The sequence below is a fragment of the Mauremys reevesii genome, linkage group 8, assembly GCF_016161935.1.
Source record: "Mauremys reevesii isolate NIE-2019 linkage group 8, ASM1616193v1, whole genome shotgun sequence".
NCBI lineage: Eukaryota > Metazoa > Chordata > Testudines > Geoemydidae > Mauremys > Mauremys reevesii.
Genome location: NC_052630.1, coordinates 50,010,948 through 50,038,610, shown reverse-complemented (window position 1 = coordinate 50,038,610; position 27,663 = coordinate 50,010,948). Strand labels below are relative to the sequence as shown.

Genomic DNA, 27,663 nt, shown 5'->3' with positions numbered 1-27,663 from the left:
AAATTGGTGATGCTCTCATACTAAAAGGGACCTTATTGGACTCATGTACTTTTGATAGTTCTTGGAGTTCAATACCTTTGTAATATAATTTTTATAATAGTACTTAGTTATGTTGTTAATATAACCAAAACTAAATTCTCATATTAACTGTTTCTACTATGGTTTTCTCTGTGCTGCATCTCCTATGCAGAGGCATGGCCTATGCAGAAGCATGGCCAGGCGGCTCTGCTGCGCGCTGCCCTATTCGCAGGCGCTGTCCCTGAAGCTCCTATTGGCCACAGTTCCAGGCCAATGGAAGCTGTGAGGGTGGCTCTTGGGGCGGGGGCAGTGTGTGGAGCGGAGCCCCCTGGCTGCCCCTATGTATAGGAGCTGGAGAGGGGACATGCTGCTTCTGGGAGCCTTGTGGAGCAGCCCCAGCGGGAGCTTCAGGGCCGGATTAAAACAGCTGGCAGGCTGGATGCGGCCCATGGGCTGTAGTTTGCCCACCCCTGAAATAGAGGATAAGACTGTGATGAAGATAAGGTGGTGAGGAAATGCCAATCCGCTCAGTCCTTCATGGGGGGAGGAACAAACCTTCCTTTTCATATGGGAGAGTTTCCCTCTGTATGTTGGCCGGAGATGAAGAGGAACTGGAGACTTCAGTTTCTACTGGTACAGTCACAGCACCGCTTCTTACAAGAGTACTTTCTGGTATCTTTCCCAGAGCAGAAAAAGCTGTAGGGGCTTCTCACTCTCTGGGACAGCTGTACCACGCTTCCCCAGCCCTTGCCTCAGCTGCTGTTATTGCTAACCATCCAGCCTCATTTTGTGGTGCCTAGCAACCTTTCTTCAGTGGTTCTATTTTTGAGCAGTCTGTGTTACTTTCATCTCCCTTCTCCCATTCTTTCTCTTTCTCTCTAAGCAAAGGCAATAGTGAATTTATTCACTGTAGGTGATCTCCCCCTGTCACTTTTCCTAGCTGAGCTTGAAGGAGCATTACTACTGTTTCTCCACCTAGCTCTGTCCAAGAGCATCCAAAGTCATTTCCCTTTACCAAAGTTGTTTAAATAGAAAAGGAAGAGAAACTTAACGTTCTTAATGATTCACATGATGTCTTTCCTCCCTGAAGAGTTCTGCTTTCTGCTTAAAAGATCCTGAATTCAGGGCTTTGATCCTGACACCACTCCACAAATCAATAAAGAGGAAAGTTTCTCCTTGGGGGAATTCAACTAGGCGGGGCAGGGAGAAACCACTCCTCTGCAGAGAAAGGTGAATTGTCTTGAGTGGGTGCCCCAGATTCATCAACTATCTGCATATCTGGCTGGAACCTCCATATTCCAAACTTCACAAGTAAGGATAAAACAACAATAAGACCACTGGGATATATGCCTGTCTTCTTCCAAAAAGCTCTGCATTCCTTTTCACTTGTTGTTCAAAGGCTTCATAACATGACATAAGAGGTTGTGATATCAAAAACATATGGGATTTCCCAGTAAATGTAAGAGACTCAAAAATTCTTTGCAAACCAACTTCTTCCACAATGGATGTGGCAAAAGGTTCCACAGCAGGACATTCAAGACATCAACAGTCTCAGTCTGTCTTGCTCAGGTTCTTCTGACCAATGATCTCCAGAGACTTATCCCAAAGAGGAAAAGATCTGAAATTTGTGCTTTGTAAGTCGGCGGAGTGCGTCCACAGTACTGAGGCTAGCGTCAACTTTTGGAGCATTGCACTGTGGGTAGCTACTTTTTTTCCTCACAGATGCCATACCACAGCAAGTGTGCAGCCTGCTCAGCTCAGCCGCTGCTGTTGTGTCCTGGCTGTTGCTGGCAGCAGACGGTGCAGTAGGGCTGCAAACTATCGTCATCGAACTACCGCTTTCGCTGCCACTCTGCTCTCCTGCTCTGGCAGCAGGTGGTACAATAGGGCTGCAAACCATTGTCACGATTCCGCTGCCACTCTGCTCTCATGCTCTCTTGCAGACGCCATACCACGGCAAGCATGGAGCCCACTCAGATCACTGCGACAGTTATGAGATCTGTAAACATCTCACGCATTATCCTGCAGTATATGCAGCACCAGAACCTGCAAAAGCAGGCGAGGAGGCAACGGCAGTGCGGTGATGAGTGATGAGGACATGGACACAGACTTCTGTCAAAGCACGGGCCCTGGTAGTTTGGACACCATTGTGGTAATGGGGTAGGTTCATGCCATGGAACACCAATTCTGGGCCTGGGAAACAAGCACAGACTGGTGGGACTGCGTAGTGTTGCAGGTCTCGAATGATTCCCAGTGGCTGTGAAACTTTCGCATGCATAAGGGCACTTTCATGGAACTTTGACTTGCTTTCCCCTGCCCTGAAGTACAAGAATACCAAGATGAGAGTAGCCCTCACAGCTCACAAGTGAGTGGCGATAGCCCTGTGGAAGTTTGCAATGCCAGATAGCTACCAGTCAGTCGGGAATCAATTTGGAGTGAGCAAATCTATTGTGGGGGCTGCTGTGATCCAAGTAGCCAACGCAATCACTGAGCTGCTGCTATCAAGGGTAGTGACTCTGGGAAATCTGTGGGTCATAGTGGATGGCTTTGCTGCAATGGGATTCCCTAACTGTGGTGGGGCGATAGACGGAACCCATATCCCTATCTTGGGACCAGAGCACCAAGGCAGCCAGTACATAAACTGAAAGGGGTACTTTTCAGTGGTGCTGCAAGCACTGGTGGATCACAAGGGACATTTCACCAACATCAATATGGGATGGCTGGGAAAGGTACATGACGCTCGCATCTTCAGGACCTCTGGTCTGTCTGAACGGCTGCAGCAAGGGACTTACTTTCCAGACCAGAAAATAGCCATTGGGGGTGTTGAAATGCCTATAGTTATCCTTGGGGACCCAGCCTACCCCTTAATGCCATGGCTCATGAAGCCATACACAGGCACCCTGGACAGTAGTCAGGAGCTGTTCAACTATAGGCTGAGCAAGTGCAGAACGGTGGTAGAATGTGCATTTAGATGTTTAAAAGCTCGCTGGTGCAGTTTATTGACTCTGTTAGACCTCAGTGAAACCAATATTCCCATTGTTATTACTGCTTGCTGTGTGCTCCACAATATCTGTGAGAGAAGGGGGAGACGTTTATGGCGGGGTGGGAGGTTGAGGCAAATCGCCTCTCTGCTGATTACACGCAGCCTGACACCAGGGCGTGCTGCACATCAGAGAAGCTTTGAAAACCAATTTCATGACTGGCCAGGCTATGGTGTGACAGTTCTGTTTTTCTCCTTGATGAAAACCTGCCCCCTTGGTTCCTCTACTTTCCTGTAAGCCAACTGCCCTCCCCCCCTTCGATCACTGCTTGCAGAGGCAATAAAGTCATTGTTGTTTCAAATTCATGCATTCTTTATTAATTAGTCAAAGAAATAGGGGGATAACTGCCAAGGTAGCCCGGGAGGGGTGGTGGAGGAGGGAAGGACAAGGCCACACTGCATTTCAGCACTTACTGAATGCCAGCCTTCTGTTGCTTGGGCAGTCTTCTGGGGTGGAGTGGTTGGGTGCCCGGAGCTCCCCACCCCGCGTTCTTGGGCATCTGGGTGAAGAGGGTATGGAACTTGGGGAGGAGGGCGGTTGGTTACACAGGGGCTGCAGCGGCGGTTTGTGCTCTGCTGCTTTTCCTGCACCGCAGCCATATACCGGAGCATATCAGGTTGATCCTCCAGCAGCCTCAGCATTGCATCCTGCCTCGTCTCATCACACTGCTGCCACTGCTCCCGTTGCTCCAGCCATCTATCCTCTTGCGTGTCCCTCCTGTCTTTGCATTCATTTTGTGCTTTCCTGGACTCTCATTTGTCTGCCTCCATGCATTCTGCTGGGCTCTTTCAGTGCGGGAGGACTGCATGAGCTCAGAACATGTCATCGCGAGTGCATTTTTTTCCGCCGCCTTATCTGTGCTAGCCTCTGGGACGGAGACGATAGGGGGAGCGTTGAAACATTTGCAGCTGCGGGAGGAAAAAAAGGGAGAGTCGGGTTGGCATTTAAAAGGCGGGGCTGCGGTTTTTGGTTTAATGTGCAGCACAAACCCAGCTTAACCCCCCCCCCCCAATTCTCTGGGATGATTGCTTCACCCCTCCACCGCGTGGCTAAAAGCGGGGATGATTTCTTTTCAGCCACAGGCACACAGCCCAGCAGGAACGGCCACCTCTGAATGTCCCCTTAATAAAATCCCCTGATTTCAACCAGATGACCATGAATGATATCACTCTCCTGAGGATAACAGAAAGAGATAAAGAACGGATGTTGCTTGGCTGCATTCCAGTAGCCTTACTGGCCGTGAATACATCCCAAGTCTTCAGGGCAAATTAATTATTAAATGCTTGCTTTTAAACCATGTATTATATTTACAAAGGTACACTCACCAGAGGTGACTTCTCTGCTGTCAAGGTCCGGGAGCCTGGGTTAGGAGGGTGGGGAGGGTAATATCTCCAGGGTAATGAACAGTTCCTGGCTGTTGGGGAGGATGATTTCTCCTCCTCACCTTCCTCGTCCCCAAAATCCTCATCCTTGTTGTGTGAGACTCCCTTGCAGGAGTCCACGTACAGGGATGGGGTAGTGGTGGGGGCACCCCCTAGAATTGCATGCGGCTCATGATAGAAGTGGCATGTCCGGGGGTCTGACCTGGAGTGGCCATTTGTCTCTTTGGTTTTTTGGTAGGCTTGCCTGAGCTCCTTAAGTTTCACGCAGCACTGCTGCGGGTCCCTGTTATAGCCTCTGTCCTTCATGCCCTTGGAGATTTTTTTCAAATATTTTGGCATTTCATCTTTTGGAACGGAGTTCTGATAGCACAGATTCATCTCCCCATACAGCAATCAGATCCAGTACCTCCTGTTCGGTCCATGCTGAAGCTCTTTTGCGATTCTGGGACTCCATGGTCACTTCTGCTGATGAGCTCTGCATGGTCACCTTTGCTGATCAGCTTGCCACACTGGCCAAATAGGAAATGAAATTCAAAAGTTTGCGAGGCTTTTCCTGTCTACCTGGCCAGTGCATCCGAGTTGAGAGCGCTGTCGAGAATGGTCACAATGGAGCACTCTGGGTCCAGCAATCACATCCCAGTAGTTACTGTCCTTTGTTGCAGTTTCTTTCAGGCATCTCTTTGGCGTGGAGAGGCAGCTGAAGACAAAATGGAGGGATTTCCAGGGCCTCTTATATTCTTTCTCTTGTGGCGGGGGGGGGGGGGGGGGAAACCCTTTGTTCTCCTGTGCAAAATCACAACATGCCCTGAATCTTCCGCATGCCCTAGAACTAAACATATGGAATTTTCCTAGGTCTGAAAGTGAATATCCTGCACAAATATACTCTTTTCTGTTTCTGCAATAGGAAGGCATGGACAAACAAAAGTGAATTAACCATCCACAGAGCAAGTGATTTATGAGGGTGCCATCCTTATTAATCTTCAATGAGTTTCTCAGTGGCCCCCTGAAAACTCAACTTTGGATATTTATTATAAAGCTTCCATTTGAAGCACTTCACCCCATTGCTATATTATTTCTCTTTATGGTGACTAAAGCTCTGTCAGTGGCATCTCATTAGTGCACATTTTACTCAAATTAGGGACTTGCTTTAAAGATAAAGTAGTCTTCCATTCTGTTATCCTTACCCTGTTCATTGAAAGGAAACATTACGGCACATTGTAGAGAGGCAAAGAACTTAACTTAAAAAGGATTAAATGTTTTAGGAAATCACATGTCTTTCACTCTCTATTATTCTGTAATAGAAGGAAGCCAAGATATCAAAGTTCTCCATTGTATCAAAGAAGCTTATAAAATCCACATCCTTTCCAAACAAAACAGTATAAGAGATTATCAGACTTCATGGTCTGAAAACGTTTGTGTTTTATACATTTGCAAGACAGCTACTTGGTATTAAGTTTATGCATTCATCAGATGTTTATAAATTGGATGTAGAGACTTCTTTAAGCACAGCTTTAAACTGGTGTGCACTACACAAAGTCCATACAATCTTTGTTTTATGACTTGGGGGGTTCACTAATTAGTCCCAGACTAGGATTAATAGACCTGGTTGTAGATACGGACGCTCCCCGACTTATGCAAGCGTTCTGTTCTGGAACGCCTTGCGCAACTCAAAATTTGCCTAAGTCGGGAATGTATACCCGACCATTCGCGAAAAACAAACAAAAAATACCTTTCTAGCTTATGGAATTTACAGAACATTTTCTGTAAATGCAGATTTCCATAAATCGGGTTTGCGTAACCTGGGGAGTGTCTGTAGTATGGTCTCTGTATAGCTAGGTTAACTTTTTTTTAAGGCCCACTGGATTGAAAATTTCCCCTCTAATTAGTCCTGATCACATTGGTCCTTTTTAGCTCTATAGAAGATGCTTTCAGTGGTGTATAGGCTTATTAGGGTATATATACATTTTAACAGATATTTAGTATAGTACAGCTCTGAAACTATTTTTACTGGCTCTATTCCAAGATGAGTAGAGCCAATTACTGTCCTAGTGATTGACAACACTGACTTGCTTTAAGTCTGCACAAGAAAAGTGGGGGTGGGAGGGAATACTATGAATAGTCAGGCTATCTATTCAGAGAAAAGAAATGATCAGATAAGAACTACCTGGCCCTAAAACATCCTACAGTGGATGAAAAGCATAATTCATTTATCCATTGAAGAGTGTAATCAAAATGAAAACAAACTGACTCAATGGTTTTTGTTAGACTAAAGGTAAAATATTCATGTTGAAAACAGTTCTTTAGACATGTCATGGCACAAGATGACATCTAAATTGATCTGTTTGAATGTTCAGCTACTTAGCTTAGTTGGCTGAATAAGTTTGCTGTAGACTTGTTTCTTTTAAAATGTTTGTGCATAGACTTAGTACTCACAAAAATGAGACTAAGGGTACGCCCATACTTACGGCTGGGTTGACGGGTAGCGTTTGACTTCTCGGAGTTTGATCTAATCTAGATGCGATAGTTCGAACTCCGAACGCGCTCCCGTCGACTCCGGAACTCCACCACCGCGAACGGCGGTGGCGGAGTCGACGGGGGAGCCGCGGACTTCGATCCCACGGCGTCTGGACAGGTAAGAAGTTCGAACTAAGGTAGTTCGACTTCAGCTACGCTATTCGCGTACCTGAAGTCGCGTACCTTAGTTCGACCCCTCCCCACCCTAGTGTAGACCAGGCCTAATACTACTATCTGCCGCTTAAACATTATAGCAGCACCACCTGACTTTAATACACCTCAGTCTTGACTCACCACTCCTCTTACAGTCTCTGGGCTCTTACAAAGCTCTCCCAATAAGCCCATCCTCACCTGAAATGCCTACTGCTATTCCAAAGTGTTAAATAGTATGATTTGTTTTTAGCAATATGAACTCTTCAGGGAGTAGGATGAGACCAATCCTTACTTAGAGCACATCTTCACTAGCAATGTTAAAGTGCTAAAAATACCACCTCCAGGAGGGGAATAGCTACCAGCACTGGGAGCACGGCTCCCAGCGCTGGTGCACTGTCTACACTGGCACTTTACAGCGCTGAAACTTGCAGCGCTCAGGGGTGTGTTTTTTTTTTTCCCACATCCCTGAGCGAGAAAGTTGCAGCGCTGTAAAGTGCCAGTGCAAACAAGCCCTTAGTAGTGAATTTAAAAACTGTCTGATAAGCCTATGCTTTATTTAAAAGATTTGTCCTTCTACAGATAGATAGTAAAGGAAGTCCCAGATCTCCCATTTCAAGGTTTATGCAACAGTTAATAGAAGTTGGAAACTGACAAGTATCTGTTAGGTACATATAATGGAGCCCACTTTTTTTTTTTCCAGATGACTGCAACACCTGCCACTTGTTTCTTTGCCATTTTCTAATCTCTGGCTGCAAGCCAATATGTTGTAGAATAATAATTTTAGAGCCGATTTCCTGATATTTATCTCCATGCTACATTTTTGAAATGTTTTAATGTGATTTTTTATGGAGTTTATGAACGTGGGGGATTGACACTGACAGCTAGAGCCGAACATAGGACACATGCTGTGTAAGCTTCCCCTACAGACAGCTTTGCTAATATTACCTCTAACTTGACCAACAGTGCCCATTAGTATTCTAGTTATGGTTTTCTCAAGCTGATGTTGCCACTTATACAGTGCTGCATGTGCTGGTTTTGTAAATCATCTGCTGCAGTCTAGTTTTAAATCCCTGAACTAACTGCATTTGTGACCAAAATAAATGAGCCCAAAACTTTAGAGGGGTGAGATCGGTGCATTAACACAGTGTCACCTAACTTTGGGGAAAGAGAAATCTTCTGAAAATCAATACCTGCTTTTCTTTTCCCTCTCTAAAAAGGCTTTTCTCTTCAAAGACAATAAAATGTTAAATAGTTAATTCTTAATGTGATTGTGCTAGTGTTATCTATAGCAGAGTCGACATACTAGACTTTATGTTCAGTGGCAGGTACTTTAGAGAAGTCTGTTTTGTGCAAAGTATTCTATTGCTTTAAGAACCAAACTCAAGTACTCAGGCTGTAGTGTTTCTGGGAGCAGTTTGCTGATCAGCATTGGAATTTATGACGAACCATACAGATGCCTTTGAGTCTGGATGACCTGAGAGGCTTCTACATATCTGTTTAAAAAGATGCATTGTACTTCATCTCCAGAAATCTCGGCACTCTTTAGTGGAACTGCCCAGTTAGTAACAATTTTTAAAACACAACCCCCAAAGCTGGTCATCAGTGGCATTTAACTTAGTGAATTAAGCCGACACTGAAATAGTGCTGGCACAGCCAGGCTGCCTGCTGTAAAGTCCTCTGCTAGTCCTATGTGTCTTGGGGAACCAGATCTACAGTGAAGCTTTTCTTTTGTCTGTTACCAATACGTATAGTTATAGTAGAGCCTATTAGCAAAGCCAGCTTCAAATTACCTAATTTTCAAACTACTTAGCTCTTATGCATCCTGTGATTATGTGAAGTTGTTAATGATTGAGTAGATGGTGCTCTTTCCTCTGAATAGCTACTGAAGACCTGCACGGTTTTAGGGTCGCTAGAGTATTAAGTCGTCATCTTTCAATGAGATGTATGTCCAAAGCCACTCCCTTAAGTGTCATGGAGACTTAACATTGGTGCCCTGGACAGATCCCTGCTCTGGCAATGTAATGGCAAACTTTTCGGATAGGTAGAATGTAATTTGAACTGTATATGGTTACCCTTGGCATGTTTTTATGAAAAGTAAGTACTAATTCTCTTTTATAAAGGATTTTGAAGAGTTGCTTTTTTGTTAGAGGTCTGCATCTTATTTTTAAGGTCATGTGATCCCTGTGGCTCTCAGGAGGTTTCAAGCCACAATTATTTGTAAAGAACTGTTAGATCCTTGTAAGGAAGGTGTTTAGAGAAGTACATTTTAATAATCTGGAGCCTTTTGTGGCTACTTTTGAAGAACATAATCTTGCTTGTACTGTTTTTATTTCACAACCATAAGTGTCATTTAAAGTAGTCTGTTTGCTTGCTCATCTAGGTAATGTGTACACTTTTGTGCATAGTGACTATCTGAAATGTTGTTTGCTAATTTAGTTAAGGTATCATAAATTAAGTCCATTACTTGGTCTATGGTGGTGCCAGTACAAATTGGTTTAGATTTCCTTTATTCTTTCATCTACAGCAACTGGAGCAGATCCAGAAAGAGCTAAGTGTTCTGGAAGAGGATATTAAACGAGTGGAGGTGAGGAACCTAGACATTCTTTGCAACTCTGGCAGTGTTTTATTTCCATCAAACTGTTTGCTTCTCTGTATGATGCTGCATGAAATTTATGGCCATGGCTTCAATAATGGAAAAATGAACAGATGATGCTCTTTCTTTAATGTATTCGTCTACTGAATGAATACAGGCTGCAGCTTGGTGAAAGGGATCAGTTCAAACCTACTACTCAAGTTATTTTTTCCAAGTCTCCCCCGCCCCCTTAAAAAACAACAACAAAAAAAACAATAAAAAAAAACACTTCAGCATTAGTAACTTGGCATTGGAAGTCCATTGTATTGATGATAAAAATACTACATGGTCAATTGTGGTGTTTTACTATAGCAAACATCCCAAATTAGATCTGTGGGTGTGTGGGGGGTGGGGTGGCGTTAAGAGGGGAGGGGAGTGGTCCTCCAGCGGGGAGTGCATTGGGAAAAGCAGAAGTAGAAAACACTGCTATATAGAAGGCGAACCACAATGCACAATTTTTCTCATTTCTCTATGGTGTTCTTGGATACTCTGTAGTCTGCTAAGGGTTTGTTTCCCAAGTATTTCTAAACCTGCCACCTTGCTCCCTCTATCCCGACTCATTCTGTAGAGAACACTTCCTGGACTACTTCTGCTCTGTCCTGTCCAATGCTCATCTCTGGGAGTGGAGAATTGGTGCTTTGAGAGGCTGTGGAGCTAATTCTGCAGCTTCATGAAGTGGCACTGCCCAAAAAGCTACTCAGGCACCAACTGAACTCCTGAATCTGTCATCCCTCTTCAGCAATGGCCCTCCAACTAGTATCCACAAGCCCCCGTAACTAGATTTCTTTATTTACTTTCACTGTATACATGTTCTGCAAAAGAGTATAATTTACTCTAGGCACTTTGCTGCATTATAAAATACAAATAAAACAAACAATTCCAGGAACTTTCCTTTACCCAATACCTAACTCAAATCAACCCAGAAGATAGAAACATATTTCAGTCTATTAAAAAAAAATTCAGTCTAATCCAAGAGTCCACCCAGTCTTTCTCCACTTAGGAAAAACAAATGTGTATTGCAGTGTATTCCTGAGGCTGATAAAGAAGGTCAGTTTCAGATGAAGGGGAGAGCAAGTTCCAAAGTAGAGACACCTCTTGGAGAACATCCTGCCACTTACTCCTCTCTGTTATAAGTGGGGCTTCCACTGATTGGCTGTACAGATGTGGCTGTATAACATGGGGAGAGAAATGGTCTTTCAGATAAAGGGATGTCAGGCCATTTAGGCTTTATACATCAAAACAAACACCTTACATTCTATCCAGTAAAAAATTGGTCGCCTGTGTAGGTCCAAAAGCGCTGGTTCTGTGTGCTTAGATCACGTACCTTGTAACTAATGAGCTGCAGCATTCTGCACCAGCTTCAGTTTCTAGACAGATTTTAAGATGTAGCACCATGTAGAGTACATTGCAATGATTTGATCTGGAGGTGACAGTCATGCATGATAGTTGCAAGGTCTGTCCACCTCTGAAAGAAACAAGTGCAACATCTTAGCTATATGTAGATTTTTAAAAGGTGTGTTGGGGGGGAGGTGACCAGGCCATAGCTTCTACCTGATCTTTCAATAGCAACTGGGAATCTAACCAGACTACTAGATTGTGCATCTACCCCATCAGTGGCAGGTGATGCTGCTGAAGCCTAGTGTGTAACTTAATCTTTTCTGGTTCTGTTCAGTCCCTCATGTATTCTTCCCTTGACCCAAATTCCACCTTCCTTTGCATCTGCAAAGGCTGTTTCAGGAATAAGTTTTTGTATCTGTCTTAGTAGTGTGAGTGCAGAACAAGTGAGCCGTTGTGTAAGATGCACTTTTGGGAAATGGCCAGATTCCTGCTTCTGAGCTGGTGGCGGCAGGCTATCTTTCAGATAGTATCATTGATCTCTAATATGTAAGATGCAAGCCACCCTGATCCTTGAGCAAGATGGACTGGCCACAGGCCCTGAGAAGACCAACTGGAATGGCAGCAGGAAATAGGAATCAGTTACTGGGGAAAGAGGGAAGATTCCTTTGTATGAATTAAGCAAAATTAGATGTCTATGGTTACGTACTTCAAAAATTAAATTATACACCAAAACTATATATTGAAAGATGCCCATTGCATGCATGTCTTTCATTTTGTTGTAACTTGACTCTCTGTTTCAGGAAATGAGTGGCTTGTATTCTCCAGTCAGTGAAGATAGTACGGTGCCTCAATTCGAAGCCCCCTCACCTTCAAACAGGTACAAAGCTTGCAGCTGCTCAGAATTTGTGCTACAGATCCCTCATATGGCTTTAGTGCTCTGCTATGCCATGCACACAAGCCCACTAGTTCTTGGATCATATAAAAATAACGTTCACAAGGCCCATCTGTTTTCTCAGTGGTATTTATTTTCATGCCAATAAATTAGTGAAGAGAATGCTGTGTTGTGAATTCGCAGCTGGCTTAAAGATCTTCCTTTTCCAGAATGCTTTGATAAACGTTCAGCTTTTCAGTACTGTACAGGTAAGTCTGCAGACAATCTGAGTTGCTGGGTGTAAAACGTTAGTGTTACATGATCTTAAAAGCACAGGTGTACATTTATTTAATTTGTGGTGTTTGGCACATACGATGTCCAAAACAGTTTCATATTAAATAAGTGAATGACCTTTGATTTTCTGTTCAATATGAAAGGTTAAATTTGCATGTTCCCATGGTCAGATTTTTAAATTTAACAGACTCATTGGTTCTACCCACCTGCCTGCGTAACTCTGTGGTTAGATTGAAATGTCATTTCCCTAGTGTATTGTTGATGGGAATTTTTCAGTCTGTCATATTATGTGCCCTGGATTACAGATAAAATTGTGAATAACCTTTTGTGTGTCCAAGATGCACATGTCAGTGATTCAGTTTAAAGTGAGCTTCACTCTGCATACATTCTTATATTCATTCAGCTGGAATACGTTATGATGCCCCCAAGCTCTCATCTTGCATATTAAATGAATATATATTTTTTTCCTTTCTGGAAACACTTGTTTTAAACACTGGTTTAAAGTGTTTTAAACACTTTAAACCAGAGGTTACCAGCAGAGGTTTTGGTTGATACTCGTACTTTACTACATGTCTGCTAGCTAGAGAACTAAACATAATACCCCAGAGGCTATATGTGAAAGATGTTGGGAGGTACTACACTGGAGAGTTTCAGGGACAATGGATTGGAGAGGAGCCCTTCCAATAGTTGCCGGTATTTGTACCAGGTTGTTACCCCGGATCCTGTTTGGGACTCTAATCTTTCATAATCATGCAGTAGGTGTCTTAAAGTTTGGGGGAGAAGAAACTCTCTATCCCTCTGCAAGGTCTCATCTTCTGGGACTTTTTAAACCAGTGAATAACTCCAGTATCTCTCTTCTCTGCTGCGTCTCATTGCTTCTGCAAGCAGTAGCTACCTGAAATTGCCATGATTCTTGATAGTTTGTGCCACTCACAGGGTTCTGAATATTAGCAGTGAAATTGATGAGTCTTTGTTAATTTCATGCTTCTGATGCTTGGGAAAGCTGGGAGTTTCAGGATCAGTAATAGGATGAAATTTAATAGTGAAAAGTGCAAGGTCATGCATTTAGGGATTAATAACAAGAATTTTGGTTATACATTGGGGACACATCAGTTGGAAGTAACAGAGGAGGAGAAGGACCTCGGAGTATTGGTTGATCCCAAGATGACTATGAGCCGCCAATGTGATGTGGCCATTAAAAAAGCTAATGCAGTCTTGGGATGCATCAGGCGAGGTATTTCCAGTAAAGATAAGGAGGTGTTAGTACCGTTATGCAAGGCACTGGTGAGACCTCATCTGGAATATTGTGTGCAGTTCTGGTCTCCGAGGTTTAAGAAGGATGAATTCAAACTGGAACAGGTACAGAGAAGGGCTACTAGGATGATCTGAGGACTAGAAAACCTGTCTTATGAAAGGAGACTCAAAGAGCTTGGCTTGTTTAGCCTAACCAAAAGAAGGCTGAGGGGAGATATGATTGCTCTTTACAAATATATCAGAGGGATAAATATCAGGGAGGGAGAGGAATTATTTTAGCTTAGTACCAATGTGGACACAAGAACAAATGGATATAAACTGGCCATCAGGAAGTTAAGACTTGAAGTTAGACTAAGGTTTCCAACCATCAGAGGAGTGAAGTTCTGGAATAGCCTTCCAAGGGGAGTAGTGGGGGCAAAAGACATTTCTGGCTTCAAGACTTAGCTTGATAAGTTTATGGAGGGGATGGTATGATTGGATAGCCTAACTTTGGCAGTTAATTGATTTTTGATTATTAGCAGGTAAATATGCCCAATGGTCTGTGATGGGATGTTAGATGGGTTGGGATCTGAGTTACTACAGAGAATTCTTTCCTGGGTGTCTGGCTGGTGAGTCTTGCCCACATGCTCAGGATTTAGCTGATCGCCATATTTGGAGTCGGGAAGGAATTTTCCTCCAGGGCAGATTGGCAGAGGCCCTGGAGGTTTTTCGCCTTCCTCTGCAGTGTGGGGCATGGGTCACTTGCTGGACGATTCTCTGCACCCTGAGGTCTTTAAACCACGATTTGAGGACTTCTGTAACAAACCCCTAACCTATGTCTGAGTTATTGGAGTGGGTGGGTGAAATTCTGTGGCCTGCGTTGTGCAGGAGGTCAGACTAGATGATCATAATGCTCCTTTCTGACCTTAAACTCTGAATCTATGAATAAGTTGATGCTGCACTACTTCACACTTTTCACATTGGGATCATTATCTTTAAGTGTAAGGGCTAGAAACTCTTCCTTAAAATGGAAGCTTACCGTATATACTCATGCATAAGCTGAATATTTTTGGTAAAAAAAAGTGATGCATTAAAGAACGGGGGTCAGCTTATAAACGAGTCTACACCAAAATGTGATGATTTTAAACTCTATGGAATCATTGAATTGAATATCTAATACATTGTCGTTTTGTTTACGTGGAGCACCTGCAGGCATGGAGCCCCCCCTCAGCTCCCATTGGCTGGGAACGGTGAACTGCGGCCACAGGGAGCTGAGGGGCTCCATGCCTGCAGACGTTCCAAGTAAACAAAACATCCCGGCTCGCCAGTGGCTTACCCTAACGGGCTGGGAGCCAAAGTTTTCCAACCTCTGAAATATTAGCTCGGCTTATGAAAGGGTCATACAGTTTTTGCTGTTTTTACCTATCCATTTTGGGGGGTCGGCTTATAAACGAATGGGCTAATGAACGAGTATATACAGTAAGTTCTGCAGAAGTAGATGGTCTAGTTCTGTCGCATGAAGCAAGTTAACAAGTGAATTTTTCAAGCACTGTTTTATACCATTGGGACCTGGAATAATAATTTTCTAGCCCAAGAAGTTGTTTGAAAACAGTTTTAAAAATCTGTCTGAAACCTGTGTAGGCCAGTCTAGCAAAGCTTTTCTGGCATTCTTTCAGGTCTGCGTAGAGTACATGTGCTTGGGCCACTATAGATATTGGTCACAAAACTACTCAAATTATTCACAGCTATTTTGATAAAACTGCTTTACTTTAGTCTTTTGATATAGCAAAATATGTATCTTGTAAGCCCATTGGGCTTCTTGGTTTTAGAAATGTCTGTTACACTGCTGTGACCCAGCATTCCTTTTGTAACAAGATCCATTTACTGTGGCTCTGTTCTCCAGACCATGTGACTTGAATGAAGCATTATTTAGTCTGGCATTATCTGAACCTGGTAGAAGAGACTAGTAGGGACTTTTACACAATGCACGTGAGGTAGTCTCTCACCAAGCTTTTGAGAGAAGTCCCTTCCTGTACTCCTCAGTGACTCTGCCAAAATCAGGACTTGTTCTGTAGTTTTTCTGCTAAAATGAGAAGTGGCATGTGAGGGTTCTTAAGAGGCTTCGCTTGCTGGATGACTTCTAGAGCCTATATCTCTTGACACATAGTAGTCTTGTGTCTGGTTTCATATGACCAAAGATTTGAATTTTTTGGCTTTATTTTCTAGAAACCACCTACTCTCTGAAATTAATTTAGCTTTCAGCGCTAAACATATGTTGTGGTGAATAGTTCAAAAACTGCAACCTAGATCTTTCCTTGGAAAGAGTACTACAGAATAATTGATGGGAGCTTTAAAATTTGCTGAGTCCTCCAGTTCTGTTAACTGAAATACTTCATCTTAAAAACACTTTTTTTTTAGAGACGCACTGAATGAGTAATAATGAAATACATTTATATTTTCATGTATTAGTTATAATTTTCCATATTCAAATACTTTATTAAATTATATGGATATTTTCAACTTTTGCTGTTAATTAAAATGGTGTGGTTAAACCAGTACATATCTTGTCAGCATACTTTCTGTTCTGTTATAACTTATCTGGTGAGCATTTGTTACTAATGCATTTTATAAAATAGCATAAAGTTACCTTAAATATGTGCTGATAGAAAACAGACTTTTTTCCTTTTGTCTGTCATACTGTTTAATTTATTTTGTTCTATTTTTCCTTCAGATTTACAGCATTCCCCCTTGAAATTTAGAGCCTTCAGTCTTGTGCCTTGTCTGATTTATCCTTTAAACCACTTTTACTTCTGATTCAGTAGTCCACTCCAATACTCTGGTTTTTCTCCCCTCCCCCCCCCCCCCCGCTTGAATGTCTCCAGACCCTGTTTAAAGACCAGTTCAACTGTTTTCTCTATTTTCCACATTTGCCTCTTAGTCGTCATAAGCAACTATCACTTTTTTGGCTATGTGCTTTCTATTTCCATCTCATTTATATCCACACTCTTGAACTTTAAAATAATCCTAAATTTTTCGTAGGTGAATACTGCTGGGGGAAACCTCACTGTTTTAACTTTGCTGAATTTGTATTCAGTATGTGTAACTAATGCTGCTTAAAAGAAATCAAAACTTTTTTTGTGTGCACTTCTGCAAGATGTGGTGAAACATTGTGGGGTAATGGTACAGTACTTTTTTACAGGATTAAGGTTTTCTAGTTTTTGTGTATTAGGGAAATACAAACAATTATGAGGAGGATTAAAAACTAATACTTCTCAAAATTTCTCTTCACCCTCCCCCAAATAAAACAAACACAAAAAACCTGGTGTGTCATTTGGTTGGTGAATGACATGGGGGGAATACACCTCTGGTTTCTGAAGCAGTAATAGAAAATTTAACCATTCTGTCATGAGTTCCTGGGGAAGAGACCCAATAAAAATTAATTACATGGTTGCCAAAGGTTCATTTTGTTTAAACAGTATTTTTTGGTCATTGACTACAGTTCTTTGTCTCAAAATTTGCTCCTTCTTGCTCCAATTGCCACCCACAGGTTGATGTTTGACCCCATTTTTTGATCCCTGATTTTATGCCTTTTATAATTAGTGAATGTAGCTGAATTTCTTAATCACAAAAATTAATTGTCCTTTGTTAACAGGACTTTTAATTTAACGTTTTTATAATCTTTCTTTTTTCAATTATTCAAGTATCTGCAAGTCAGCTTCAGCTAAGGGTGTTACACAAAACTGGCTTAGAATTTGTCAGTGGATAGCGGAATTATATCTACACTTCTAGAACCCAGATTATATTGCGTTACCAGCACATCTATAGCAAAAATAAGACTAGACACTTTAAGGCTGCTGTTAATTGCATCTGTACTTGCCTCTAGTAACAGCTTATTTTCCATTGTTTTCCAGTGGTACATCTCTCTCCTGCTGTCACTGGCAGGAAGTGGTGTATAGATTTTGTTAGTTTGCCTGCTCCTCATCCCCCCCATGATTAAAGTTTATTGTCCCCCGAATATGCTTGAAGCAGCATTATTACTTTTTTTCCTCCACAAAGATCTAGTAGAAAATAATTCTTTTCCTAGCAGATGGTTTTTGTGTTTTGCTTGTAGCTTTTCTATTTTGACTGCAAGTGTTAAGACATCAGCAGTTGGAGTTCACTTAAGTTAGCTACAGATGTGTTAAAGTTTTAACATTCTCTTCAACTCAGATTTGCCTCCAGTAGATTTTTAAAACTGATATTGGAGTGAAGTATTAAAGCCAAATTACAAGTATTTTGGCTTTCTAGATTTACAGCTTGTGGAAATGCGCTTAATGCTATGTCGGTAGTCCCATCATGCACTGGAATGTCAGTGTTGGTGATCAGTGCTGGCAACCAGAACCTAAAAATAAATCTGTGTAAAATCACTTTTTACAAAACCAAGACCAATAAAAATATTTCCAGTAACCTTATAAAAACTACCTGTTCCTCCAACCTCTTCTTCCCCCCCCCCCCCCTTAAAACATAATCTTCAGTGAGAACAATACTTGTATCTAACATACATTGTAGATAAGGAAATGAAAGTGAAATTGAATAATCTGTTTCAAGCCACATGAAATAAAATAAACAAGCCAAGAATAGTGGTGAAAGCAAGGCTTTCAAAATACCTTTTTACAGTAGATATTTGTAACACAGATAGTTTGTTGACTAAATAATTTTAACATGATAGTGTTCTTGTGTGGTAATCTAAAAATACTTCGGGGCAAATACAAGGCTGATTATTAAGGGGTAGTGGGTAAAGGATTAGTGTATCATATAGAAATAAAATGTTACTGGCAAGATTTTTCAAGCACTGGTGCCTAAAGTTAGGGTTCTAAATGCTTTAGTTGGCTAAATAATGGTCCTGATTTGCAAACGTGCTCAACAGTCTGTAGCTCCTACTGAAGTCAGTGGGAGCTGCTGGGTACTCAGGCCATGTAACTGTAGCTCACAAACACACAGTTAGGTGCCTCACTTTAGACGAGCTGTTTTTCAAATCTTGGCTTCAGTCAATGCATGCAGGTGGTCTGCATGATAGGAGCTAACTATAAATAACTATTCTTATAGAGAAGTGGTTTGTACATTTCCTAGCCTCTGGGGGAAAAAAAAGACCAAAAGAGGCAAGCTCTGCATCTTATCTCAAAATTAAAAGTACACAAAACTGGAAAATAACATGCCGTAGGAATGTTTCTGAGCTGTAATTCTGGACATCAACTTAGAGATCTGTCCTTCAGAACTCAAGTACCAGGGTTTTTTTTTTTGGGGGAGGGGGTAGGTCAGACACTTGAAGAGATCATCTCTATAATATTAAGGTGACTGGGACAGTAGTAGTTTTCCAAACTAGCTTTTTGACTGTTCCCTTCACATCACTATCTTGGACCCCATGAAATACCAATAACTCCCTTTTAGGAAGGAAGAGATACCTACACAATACTTTTTTAATAGCAGTGTGTAGAAGATGTGCTTTACACTGCATGCTTTAAATACAGGACCAGTCTGTCCTGAAATTTTGTTTGTAACACTATCACACTTGACTGTACTTGGATAGAAGTGTGTTTAACAGTAATTTAGAATTTCTTGTAGACATAAGAGATATCCTCATTCTGTATATTTAAAAAGGCTTATGTTTCATGCCTACAAAATGAATTTCAAACACAATCTTGCTGCTAGATGTAATAGGAAAAGTAAGTAGGTTGAAAATGATAAAGGATGAGTGCATAGTGATTTTAAGCAGGCTCTGTTTCTCTTGATTTTACAGTAATATTATCGATTCCACGGAGTACAGCCAGCCTCCAGGATTCAGTGGCAGTTCTCAGGTAAGATAATACATATGTATGGAGGGAGGGACAAAGGTCAGAGATTGTTTGCAGTCTCCAGGATATTGGCCAAACTGGCTCTTATAAATCTGAATCCTTAAATAGTCACCTAGTTATCTGTGGCAGAGACTAAACTTTAGGAATAATTGCATATGCTCATGAATCAGATCATATTCAGGTACATGCTCTTTGCAGAGAGAAATGGTACCATAAATTTTAGGTACCGGACTTCATTTCCAAAGTTGATTTTTCTTGTGACTGTATTAGATAGGGGGATCAGTTTGAAGCCTCATTCCTCCTTGCTGGAAACTGTACAGCGTGTAAGAGTACTCTGTGTAACTTTAGTGCGCAGTAGCAGGGTTCACATGGCGATGTAATGTACAGGTAAAAATGCTTTTGAAACTTAAGTTTTAGAGCTAGCTATGGATACGAAACTTAAAGTAATAAGAATCCGGAGACTGCGTTTCTGTAGCATATTTTGTGGTAAAATCAGTTGGCAGTTAGTAAATGGATAGAGTAGGTTCTCTTTTTCTGAGACATTTTATGGCTGTTATTGGTAGCTAGATACCAAGGCGATTGGCTCTGTAAATACCTTTTATCTATTTGGTTTTAAAGGGTGTATAAAATACAGATGGAGAGTTTGTTCAGAACTTTAATCTGGCATATTCTTCATTTGTTGCTGTCCATGGACGCTACTTGTTTTAATACTTTAATTTCTTCTTTGAAATAGAAAAGAACAGCATAATTCTACCACCTCCTCCTTCTACCCCCAACCCAAGATAGGTTTTCCTGTCACTCTGGATAGCAGCCTATTAGCACGAAAACCATATATACTGAAGTCTGCTTTCTCTAGGGCAGATTGTTAATTAAATTTTAATATATTTTTAGATTGGGAATCTAGAAATAATTCTTAATGTTAAGAAACATTTAGTTTAATTTTCTTTTGCACAAGAAATCTCCAGTGAAAATAGTCCATATGAATATAAACTAAGTTGCATTTTTTGTTAATGATCAGTCATGGTAAAATCAGATATTAGCTAATACTGGAAGCAAGATACTGGGTCAGAATGAACCATCCAGCTCCTTTCACACCTTAATTAGCATTACACTGCTGACCAATGTTCTTCTAGGGTAACTAGTTTATTATTTCCAGCCTAGATTTCATATTCAGAGGCTGGATCACAAGAAAAAGGCATTTGGGACCTTTGGAGAGTTGCCTACCATATGACCTGAGGGTTTGGCTAAACTATCGTAGCCTCTAATAATTTTCATTTTCTACATAGAAATGAGCTTGTGTGTTGGTCTTTTGACTGAGGTTTTTCCCCCGTAGGGTTAATGTTTTAAGTTTTGGCTTCCTCCCCTAACTTCTTATAGTTATCTCATTAATAAGAGAGGTTAAAATACTTAGTAGGCTTCATATGAAAACTCACTTCAACACTTCAGGTATTTGAAATAATTATGGTGGTTTTCTGTATTTCCTGTGGATAGGAGATACCATGGGACTGCTGTCGCTAGATTGACAGTTGTTTCTAATGGTACTTACTTTGGGATGACCTGTGGGAGGCCAGGTGCTGACAATTTTTGCTAGTGTGGTGCTCCAAACAACTATCCTCATCTAGAGGATCCTAAATGGTTCCTTAGTTTTCATAACGTAGTGAGCAGCCAAATAAAGTGCAAAACACCTGCACGGGCTTTATTATAGAGGAAAAAAGTCTTCCTGTAGGGCAGTGGTTCTCAACCTTTCCAAACTCCTGTATCCCTTTCAGGAGTCTGATTTGTCCTGGGTACCCCAAGTTTCACCTCACTTAAAAACTACTTACTTATGTCGGATTTTGTAAGCATCACAGGACAGTTTTACTGAAAAATTGCTTAGTTTCCCATTTTTACCATATTATAAAATAAATTAATTGGAATAGAAATAGTGTACTTACATATCAGTGTATAGTATATAGAACAGTATAAACATGTCATTGTTTGCAAACTAAAAATTCATACACTGACTTTGCTAGTGCCTTTTATGTAGCCTGTTGTAAAACTAGGCAAATATCTAGATGAGTTTATGTACCCCATGGAAGACCTCTGTGTGCCGCCAGGGGTACATGTACCTCTGGTTGACATCCACTGTTCTAAGACTCTCACAAACCCTAGCAGGGCTTTAGCCAGTCCAACCTCAAGCTATGTATAGCCGTGACACTTTTCAGTCAGGTCCCAAAGTAAAGAGAAAAATACAAGTTCTAAGCCAGTGGCTCTCAAACTTTATTTTTTTAACTAGTGACCCTTTTCACATAGCAAGCCTGAGTGTGACACCCACTCCCTTAAATATATAAAAAACTGTTTTTAATTTATAACACCATTATAAATGCTGGAGGCAAAGCAGGGTTTGGGATGGAGGTTGACAGCTTGCGACCCCACCATCTAATAACCTTGTGACCCCCTGAGGGGTCCCAACCCCTAGTTTGAGAACCCCTCCAGCAGTAAGTGTTGAGTTCAACATCTTGTCATTGTGTTTGGACCTTTGGTCTCAGCATTTCCCCTAAACCTTTTCTTCTTTGGCAGGAAGAAGCAAGATTTTGCTTTTTTCCCTCTTGGGCCAGCTGCTTGCTTGTCTCTCCCTCTCTTCCCCCTTTCCCTCCTTTCCAGTGTTGCTTAGGAACTGATTGAGTAGCCAAGAAGCAGACTTCCTTGCCTAGAAGCTTGATAGTGCTTCATTAGAGTAGGCACAATTGAGCATTTAGCTGATCAAGACAGGTTAATGCAGACTGATTCCCAGCACAACTCAGTTTGCCAAGTCTGAGACCTGTTGGAGTGGAATTTGGCTCTTAAAATCTAGTAATAGCTGTGCTAATTATATTAACTACTTACCATGTGATTGATTTAATCTCAGTACAGACTGGAACCGCCTAGAAGATCTAGGTTTAGGTTATATTGCTCATCCTATTCCAGGCAGTTGTGAAGTTGAAATTGAAGTGATTGCTCATTGCTGTTTACAGTCATCTTCAACTATGATAGGCACAATTTGCTGAGGCTAAAGCAGTTGCAGCCTGGTTCATGTAATTAACATAAAAATGGTATTAGCATGTGCCATTCAATATTTGTAAAATTGTCGTGTGTAGTTCATTGTCAAAACTACAGTGAAGTAGAGATGCTTAATGTCAGGTGCATTTGGCATAAAGCTGAATTGCTGTGAGTATAAAATGAGTATCTACAAGATATGTGCAATCAGCATGAAATGGAAGTTGTGAACTTTATGGTTCATCCAGTCAATATACAGTCAGGGATCTTACATGATGGGTAGTCCTTGACGTTTTCATTGCTTTATTTTGTTTCAGGTTACTTGTTCATACAGTGTACTCTTCATAAAGTGTATTCCTTTAATTTCAACTTAATTACATCCTTGTTGGCTTCTTGCTGGTTGTAATGTGAGAGTGACTTCTTGTTGTTTCTGAACTGAGAGTAAATTGCTAATTATGCAAGCAAGGAGCATGTTGGATGTGTTTAAATTCTTAGGCTGAAATCCTGGCACCTTTGAATTGAGTGGCAATGCTCTCATTAAGTTCAGTGGAGCCAGGATTTCACACTTGGTTTGCGTATTATCATGTGATAAACCTTTTTGTGCACCACCAGTGCTACTGCTAATGACTCAGTAGGGATTGTTGTAGTGCCTAGGAGCCATAGTCATGGACCAGGACCCCATTGTGCTAGTCCCTGTATAAACTCAGAACAAGAAGACTGTTCCTGCCCATGGATGTTTGAGTTTTTATATCTGTTCTTTTTTAATGTGTCCGGCTATAATGGGGTGAAGTTTTTATATGTAAGCTTATCTTTTATAAGATCAAGTAAAGAGAATGTAACTCGTATAGCAGATAAATTGCCTGTTTTTTTCTTAGCAGTAATACAAATATATGAGGGGAGCAAGAGAGATTCTTTCTTTCTTCTCCTACTCCTTCAGTGGTGGGGGTAGTTTATAAACATTTCTTTTTAAAAAGTTTCAGACCTCCCTCTCTCCCCTCAGTTTTTTTTAATTGGTGGTGGGGTATAGGAGGTACCTTCATGAAGTGTTCCAGACTTCATATGCAATGAACTTGATTGTTCTTTAGTAGACAGGTTTCAGAGTAGCAGCCGTGTTAGTCTGTATCCGCAAAAAGAACAGGAGTACTTGTGGCACCTTAGAGACTAACAAATCTATTTCAGCATGAGCTTTCGTGAGCTACAGCTCACTCCTTCGGATGCATAGAATGGAACACAGGAGATATTTATACATACAGAGAACATGAAAAGGTGGAAGTATGCATACCAACAGGAAGAGTCTAATCAATTGAGATGAGCTATCAGCAGGAGAAAAAATAACTTTTGAAGTGATAATTAAGATGACCCATAGAAGGTGTGAGGAGAACTTAACATAGGGAAATAGATTCAATTAGTGTAATGACCCAACCATTCCCAGTCTCTGTTTAAGCCTGAGTTAATTGTATCTAATTTGCATATTAATTCAAGTTCAGCAGTCTGTCTTTGGAGTCTGTTTTTGAAGTTTTTTTGTTGCAAAATTGCCACCTTCAAGTCTGTCACTGAGTGGTTAGAGAGGTTGAAGTGTTCTCCCACTGGTTTTTGAATGTTATGATTCCTGATGTCAGATTTGTGTCCATTTATTCTTTTGCGTAGAGACTGTCCGGTTTGGCCAATGTACATTGCAGAGGGGCATTAACATCCCTATGTTAAGTTCTCCTCACACCTTCTATGGGTCATCTAAATTATCACTTCAAAAGTTATTTTTTCTCCTGCTGATGATGGCTCTTCCTGTTGGTGTGCATACTTCCACCTTTTCATGTTCTCTGTATGTATAAATATCTCTTGTCTGTGTGTTCCATTCTATGCATCCGAAGAAGTGAGCTGTAGCTCATGAAAGCTCATGCTGAAATAAATTTGTTAGTCTCTAAGGTGCCACAAGTACTCCTGTTCTTTAGTAGACACTCCCACACTCTATCTACTTGTCATTTTAAGATAAAATAGAATTACTTCTTGTTCTTCTAAGATAGTTTTTAAAAAAACCCTTTTGCCCAGCCATCTCTTCTGGTCATCTGAATGTTGATTCTTGCACATTTTGTCTTTTAAAAGGAACTGATAGTTGGGGGAAGTTTGATACTGTGTCCTCTAGATCCATGAGTGACATGATCTGTGACCCTCCCCTCCCCCCCTCTCCTTGCAAGGATTTTGTTGTTTTTGTTTTGTTGTTGGCTTCTGAATCTCATGCCTGAAGCTGAAGCCCATGACTTATCCAATTATAATTACTACCTTCAGAAAACAAGAATTACAGGTATGTGACTGACTGACTTGTCAGTAAAATAACCAGATGTGACGAGAGATCCATAAGAGGCAGATACATGTGGAAACAAGGCCTTTGATCTTTTTCCAGATTCATAACCTCTTAAAAATAAAAGGACATGTCTATACATTTTGGTAAAATGTACCAAAATCGGTAAAGCCGGGCCTGGGCCCCTCTTCTGAATAATTATTTCTTGTTCTCCACTCAGACTAAAAAGCAGCCATGGTATAACAGCACGTTGGCATCAAGGCGGAAGAGGCTTACAGCTCATTTTGAGGACTTGGAGCAGTGCTATTTTTCTACCAGGATGACTCGTGTATCAGGTATGTTTCTTTTGCATTAATGAATTTGGAGTTGAATTTCTGAAGTTCTTCCAGTTGCCTGTCTTAAGCCTGGTCTACACTAGGCGTTTAAATCGGTTTTAGGAGCGTAAAACCGATTTAACGCCAAAACCGTCCACACTAGGAGGCACCTTATATCGATTTTAATGGCTCTTTAAACCGGTTTCTGTACTCCTCCCTAACGAGAGGAGTAACGCTAGTATCGGTATTAACATATCGGATTAGGGTTAGTGTGGACGCTGATCGACGGTATTGGCCTCCGGGAGCTATCCCACAGTGCACCAGTGACCGCTCTGGACCGCAATCTGAACTCGGATGCAGTGGTCAGGTAAACAGGAAAAGCCCCGCGAACTTTTGAATATTTCCTGTTTGCCCAGCGTGGAGCTCCGATCAGCACGGGTGGCGATGCAGTCCGAAATCAAAATAAAAAAAGAGCTCCCGCATGGACCATGCGGATGTGATCGCTGTAAGGGCAGGCAAATCCGTTCTATCAGCGCTCCGTTACAGAAGATGAAATTCAGAATCCTTTTTTAAAAATCTCCAGACAGACGCCATAGCAGGGACTCAGCGCACTGCAGCGTGACAAGCGTAACGGAAAGCCAAAGAATCAAATGGATGCTCATGGACTGGAGGACTGAAGCTATCCCACAGTTCCTGCAGCCTCCGAAAAGTATTTGCATTCTTGGCTGAGCTCCAAATGCTTCTAGGGTCAAACACAGTGTCCGCGGGTCAGGGCATAGCTTGGCAATCTACTCACCCACCCCCACCCACCCCAGAAGCGAATGGTAAAAAAATCCTCTTACTATTTTAAATTTAACCCTATCTTTACTTAATGGTGCAGTTAGGCCCGATTGTGCAGCACTAAACACCCGCATCCTTGCTCCCGCCATGGGTGGCTGATGGTACAAAAGATGGAAATCCATCCTCATCATCAGCCTCAGCTGATGGTACAAAAGGACTGGTAACCGTCCTTGTCATCAGCCTATTGGCCCTAATTTTTTCTGGTGGATGGATGGTGCAATATGGCTGGTAACCATCCTCATCATAGCAACAGGGGCTGAGCTCCATCAGCCCCACCCTTCATGTGTAAAGAAAAGATTCAGTTGCCCCTGGACTAGCAGTGGGATGCTGGGCTTCTCTCCTACACACTGCTTAATGTCCTGTCTGGACTATCATAGCAGCTGGAGGCTGCCTTCCACTCATTTCTCACTAACAAGTCAGTGTGTCTTATTCCTGCATTCTTTATTAATTCATCACACAAGTGGGGGCACAATGCTACGGTAGCCAAGAACGGCTGGGGGAAGAACGGAATCAACAGGTGGGGTTGTTACAGGAGCACCCCTGTGAATAGCATACAGATCATAATTTCTGCAGGCTCTGACACAGAGCAGCTGTGCTCTCTGGTTCTATGATACGGTGGTTCTCTAGTACACTTGCCTATATTAGGCAGCACTGATTCTATTTTTAGATACCAAAAAGGAGGGATTGACTCAGGAGTCATTCCCAATTTTTGCTTTTTGCGCCCTGGCTGATCGGCCAGGGGCACTTATGACAGCAGCTAATGGTACAAAACGATGGAAGGTGCAATATGGCTAGTAACCAATCTTGGCTTTTGCTCCCCTGGCTGAACGGCCAGTGGAAATAACATCAAATGGTACAAAAGGACTGGTAGCCATGATCATCCTCAGTTCCAATTTATGGAAGGGTTTGGATGGTGCAATATGGCTAGTAACAATCTCTGCTGTCATGCAAAAGCAAAAGCATGCTTCTGTGTAGCGCTGCTGAATCGCCTCTGTGAGCGGCATCTAGTACACATACGGTGAGAGTCACAAACGGCAAAACAAGCTCCATGATTGCCATGCTATGGCATCTGCCAGGGCAATCCAGGGGAAAAAGGCGTGAAATGCTTGTCTGCCGTTGCTTTCCCAGACGAAGGAGTGACTGACGACATTTACCCAGAACCACCCGCGACAATGATTTTTGCCCCATCAGGCACTGGGATCTCAACCCGGAAGTTCCAAGGGGCGGGGGAGGCTGCGGGAACTATGGGATAGCTAGGGAATAGCTACCCACAGTGCAACGCTCCAGAAATCGACGCTAGCCACGGACCATGGACGCACACCACCGATTTAATGTGCTTAGTATGGCCGCGCTCCACCCGATTTTATAAAATCTGTTTTACAAAACCGGTTTATGCAAATTCGGAATAATCCCATAGTGTAAACGTACCATTAAGTAGTATCAGAGGGGTAGCCGTGTTAGTCTGGATCTGTAAAAGCAGCAAAGAGTCCTGTGGCACCTTATAGACTAACAGACGTGTTGGAGCATGAGCTTTCGGATGCATCCGACGAAGTGGGTATTCACCCACGAAAGCTCATGCTCCAATACGTCTGTTAGCCTATAAGGTGCCACAGGACTCTTTGCTGCTTTTACTGTCTTATGTCCTTGGATCACAGAAATTGACTTGCTTTTGAGAGCATATCTCACTTCTCCCCTCCAAGTTCTGTATGCACATACACTAGAGCTGACGGGCAGAACTTCATCTCTTGTCCAGTCTTGGGTTGGCTTTTTTAAATCAAAGAAATATGTTCTTGGCATTTTAGAAGAGGTACAAGGAGGTATATTTACAAAGGCAGTGCATGAAAGATATGTACAACAATCCTCCTAAAGAACAATAGGGCTTTTGTCTGTA

At 41.9% G+C, this 27,663-nt stretch overlaps 1 protein-coding gene across 3 annotated transcripts in view; it reads left to right on the top strand.

The window, feature by feature from the left end:
• Positions 1 to 27,663, top strand: part of COP1 (COP1 E3 ubiquitin ligase) — a 207,701-nt gene that overhangs the window by 30,115 nt on the left and 149,923 nt on the right. For all 3 annotated transcript variants that reach the window (XM_039485499.1, XM_039485500.1, XM_039485502.1), the window contains exons 7-10: positions 9,633 to 9,692; positions 11,879 to 11,955; positions 19,253 to 19,310; positions 24,839 to 24,953. In XM_039485499.1, coding sequence (XP_039341433.1) covers positions 9,633 to 9,692; positions 11,879 to 11,955; positions 19,253 to 19,310; positions 24,839 to 24,953 — 310 coding nt within the window. The remainder of the gene's footprint in view (positions 1 to 9,632; positions 9,693 to 11,878; positions 11,956 to 19,252; positions 19,311 to 24,838; positions 24,954 to 27,663) is intronic.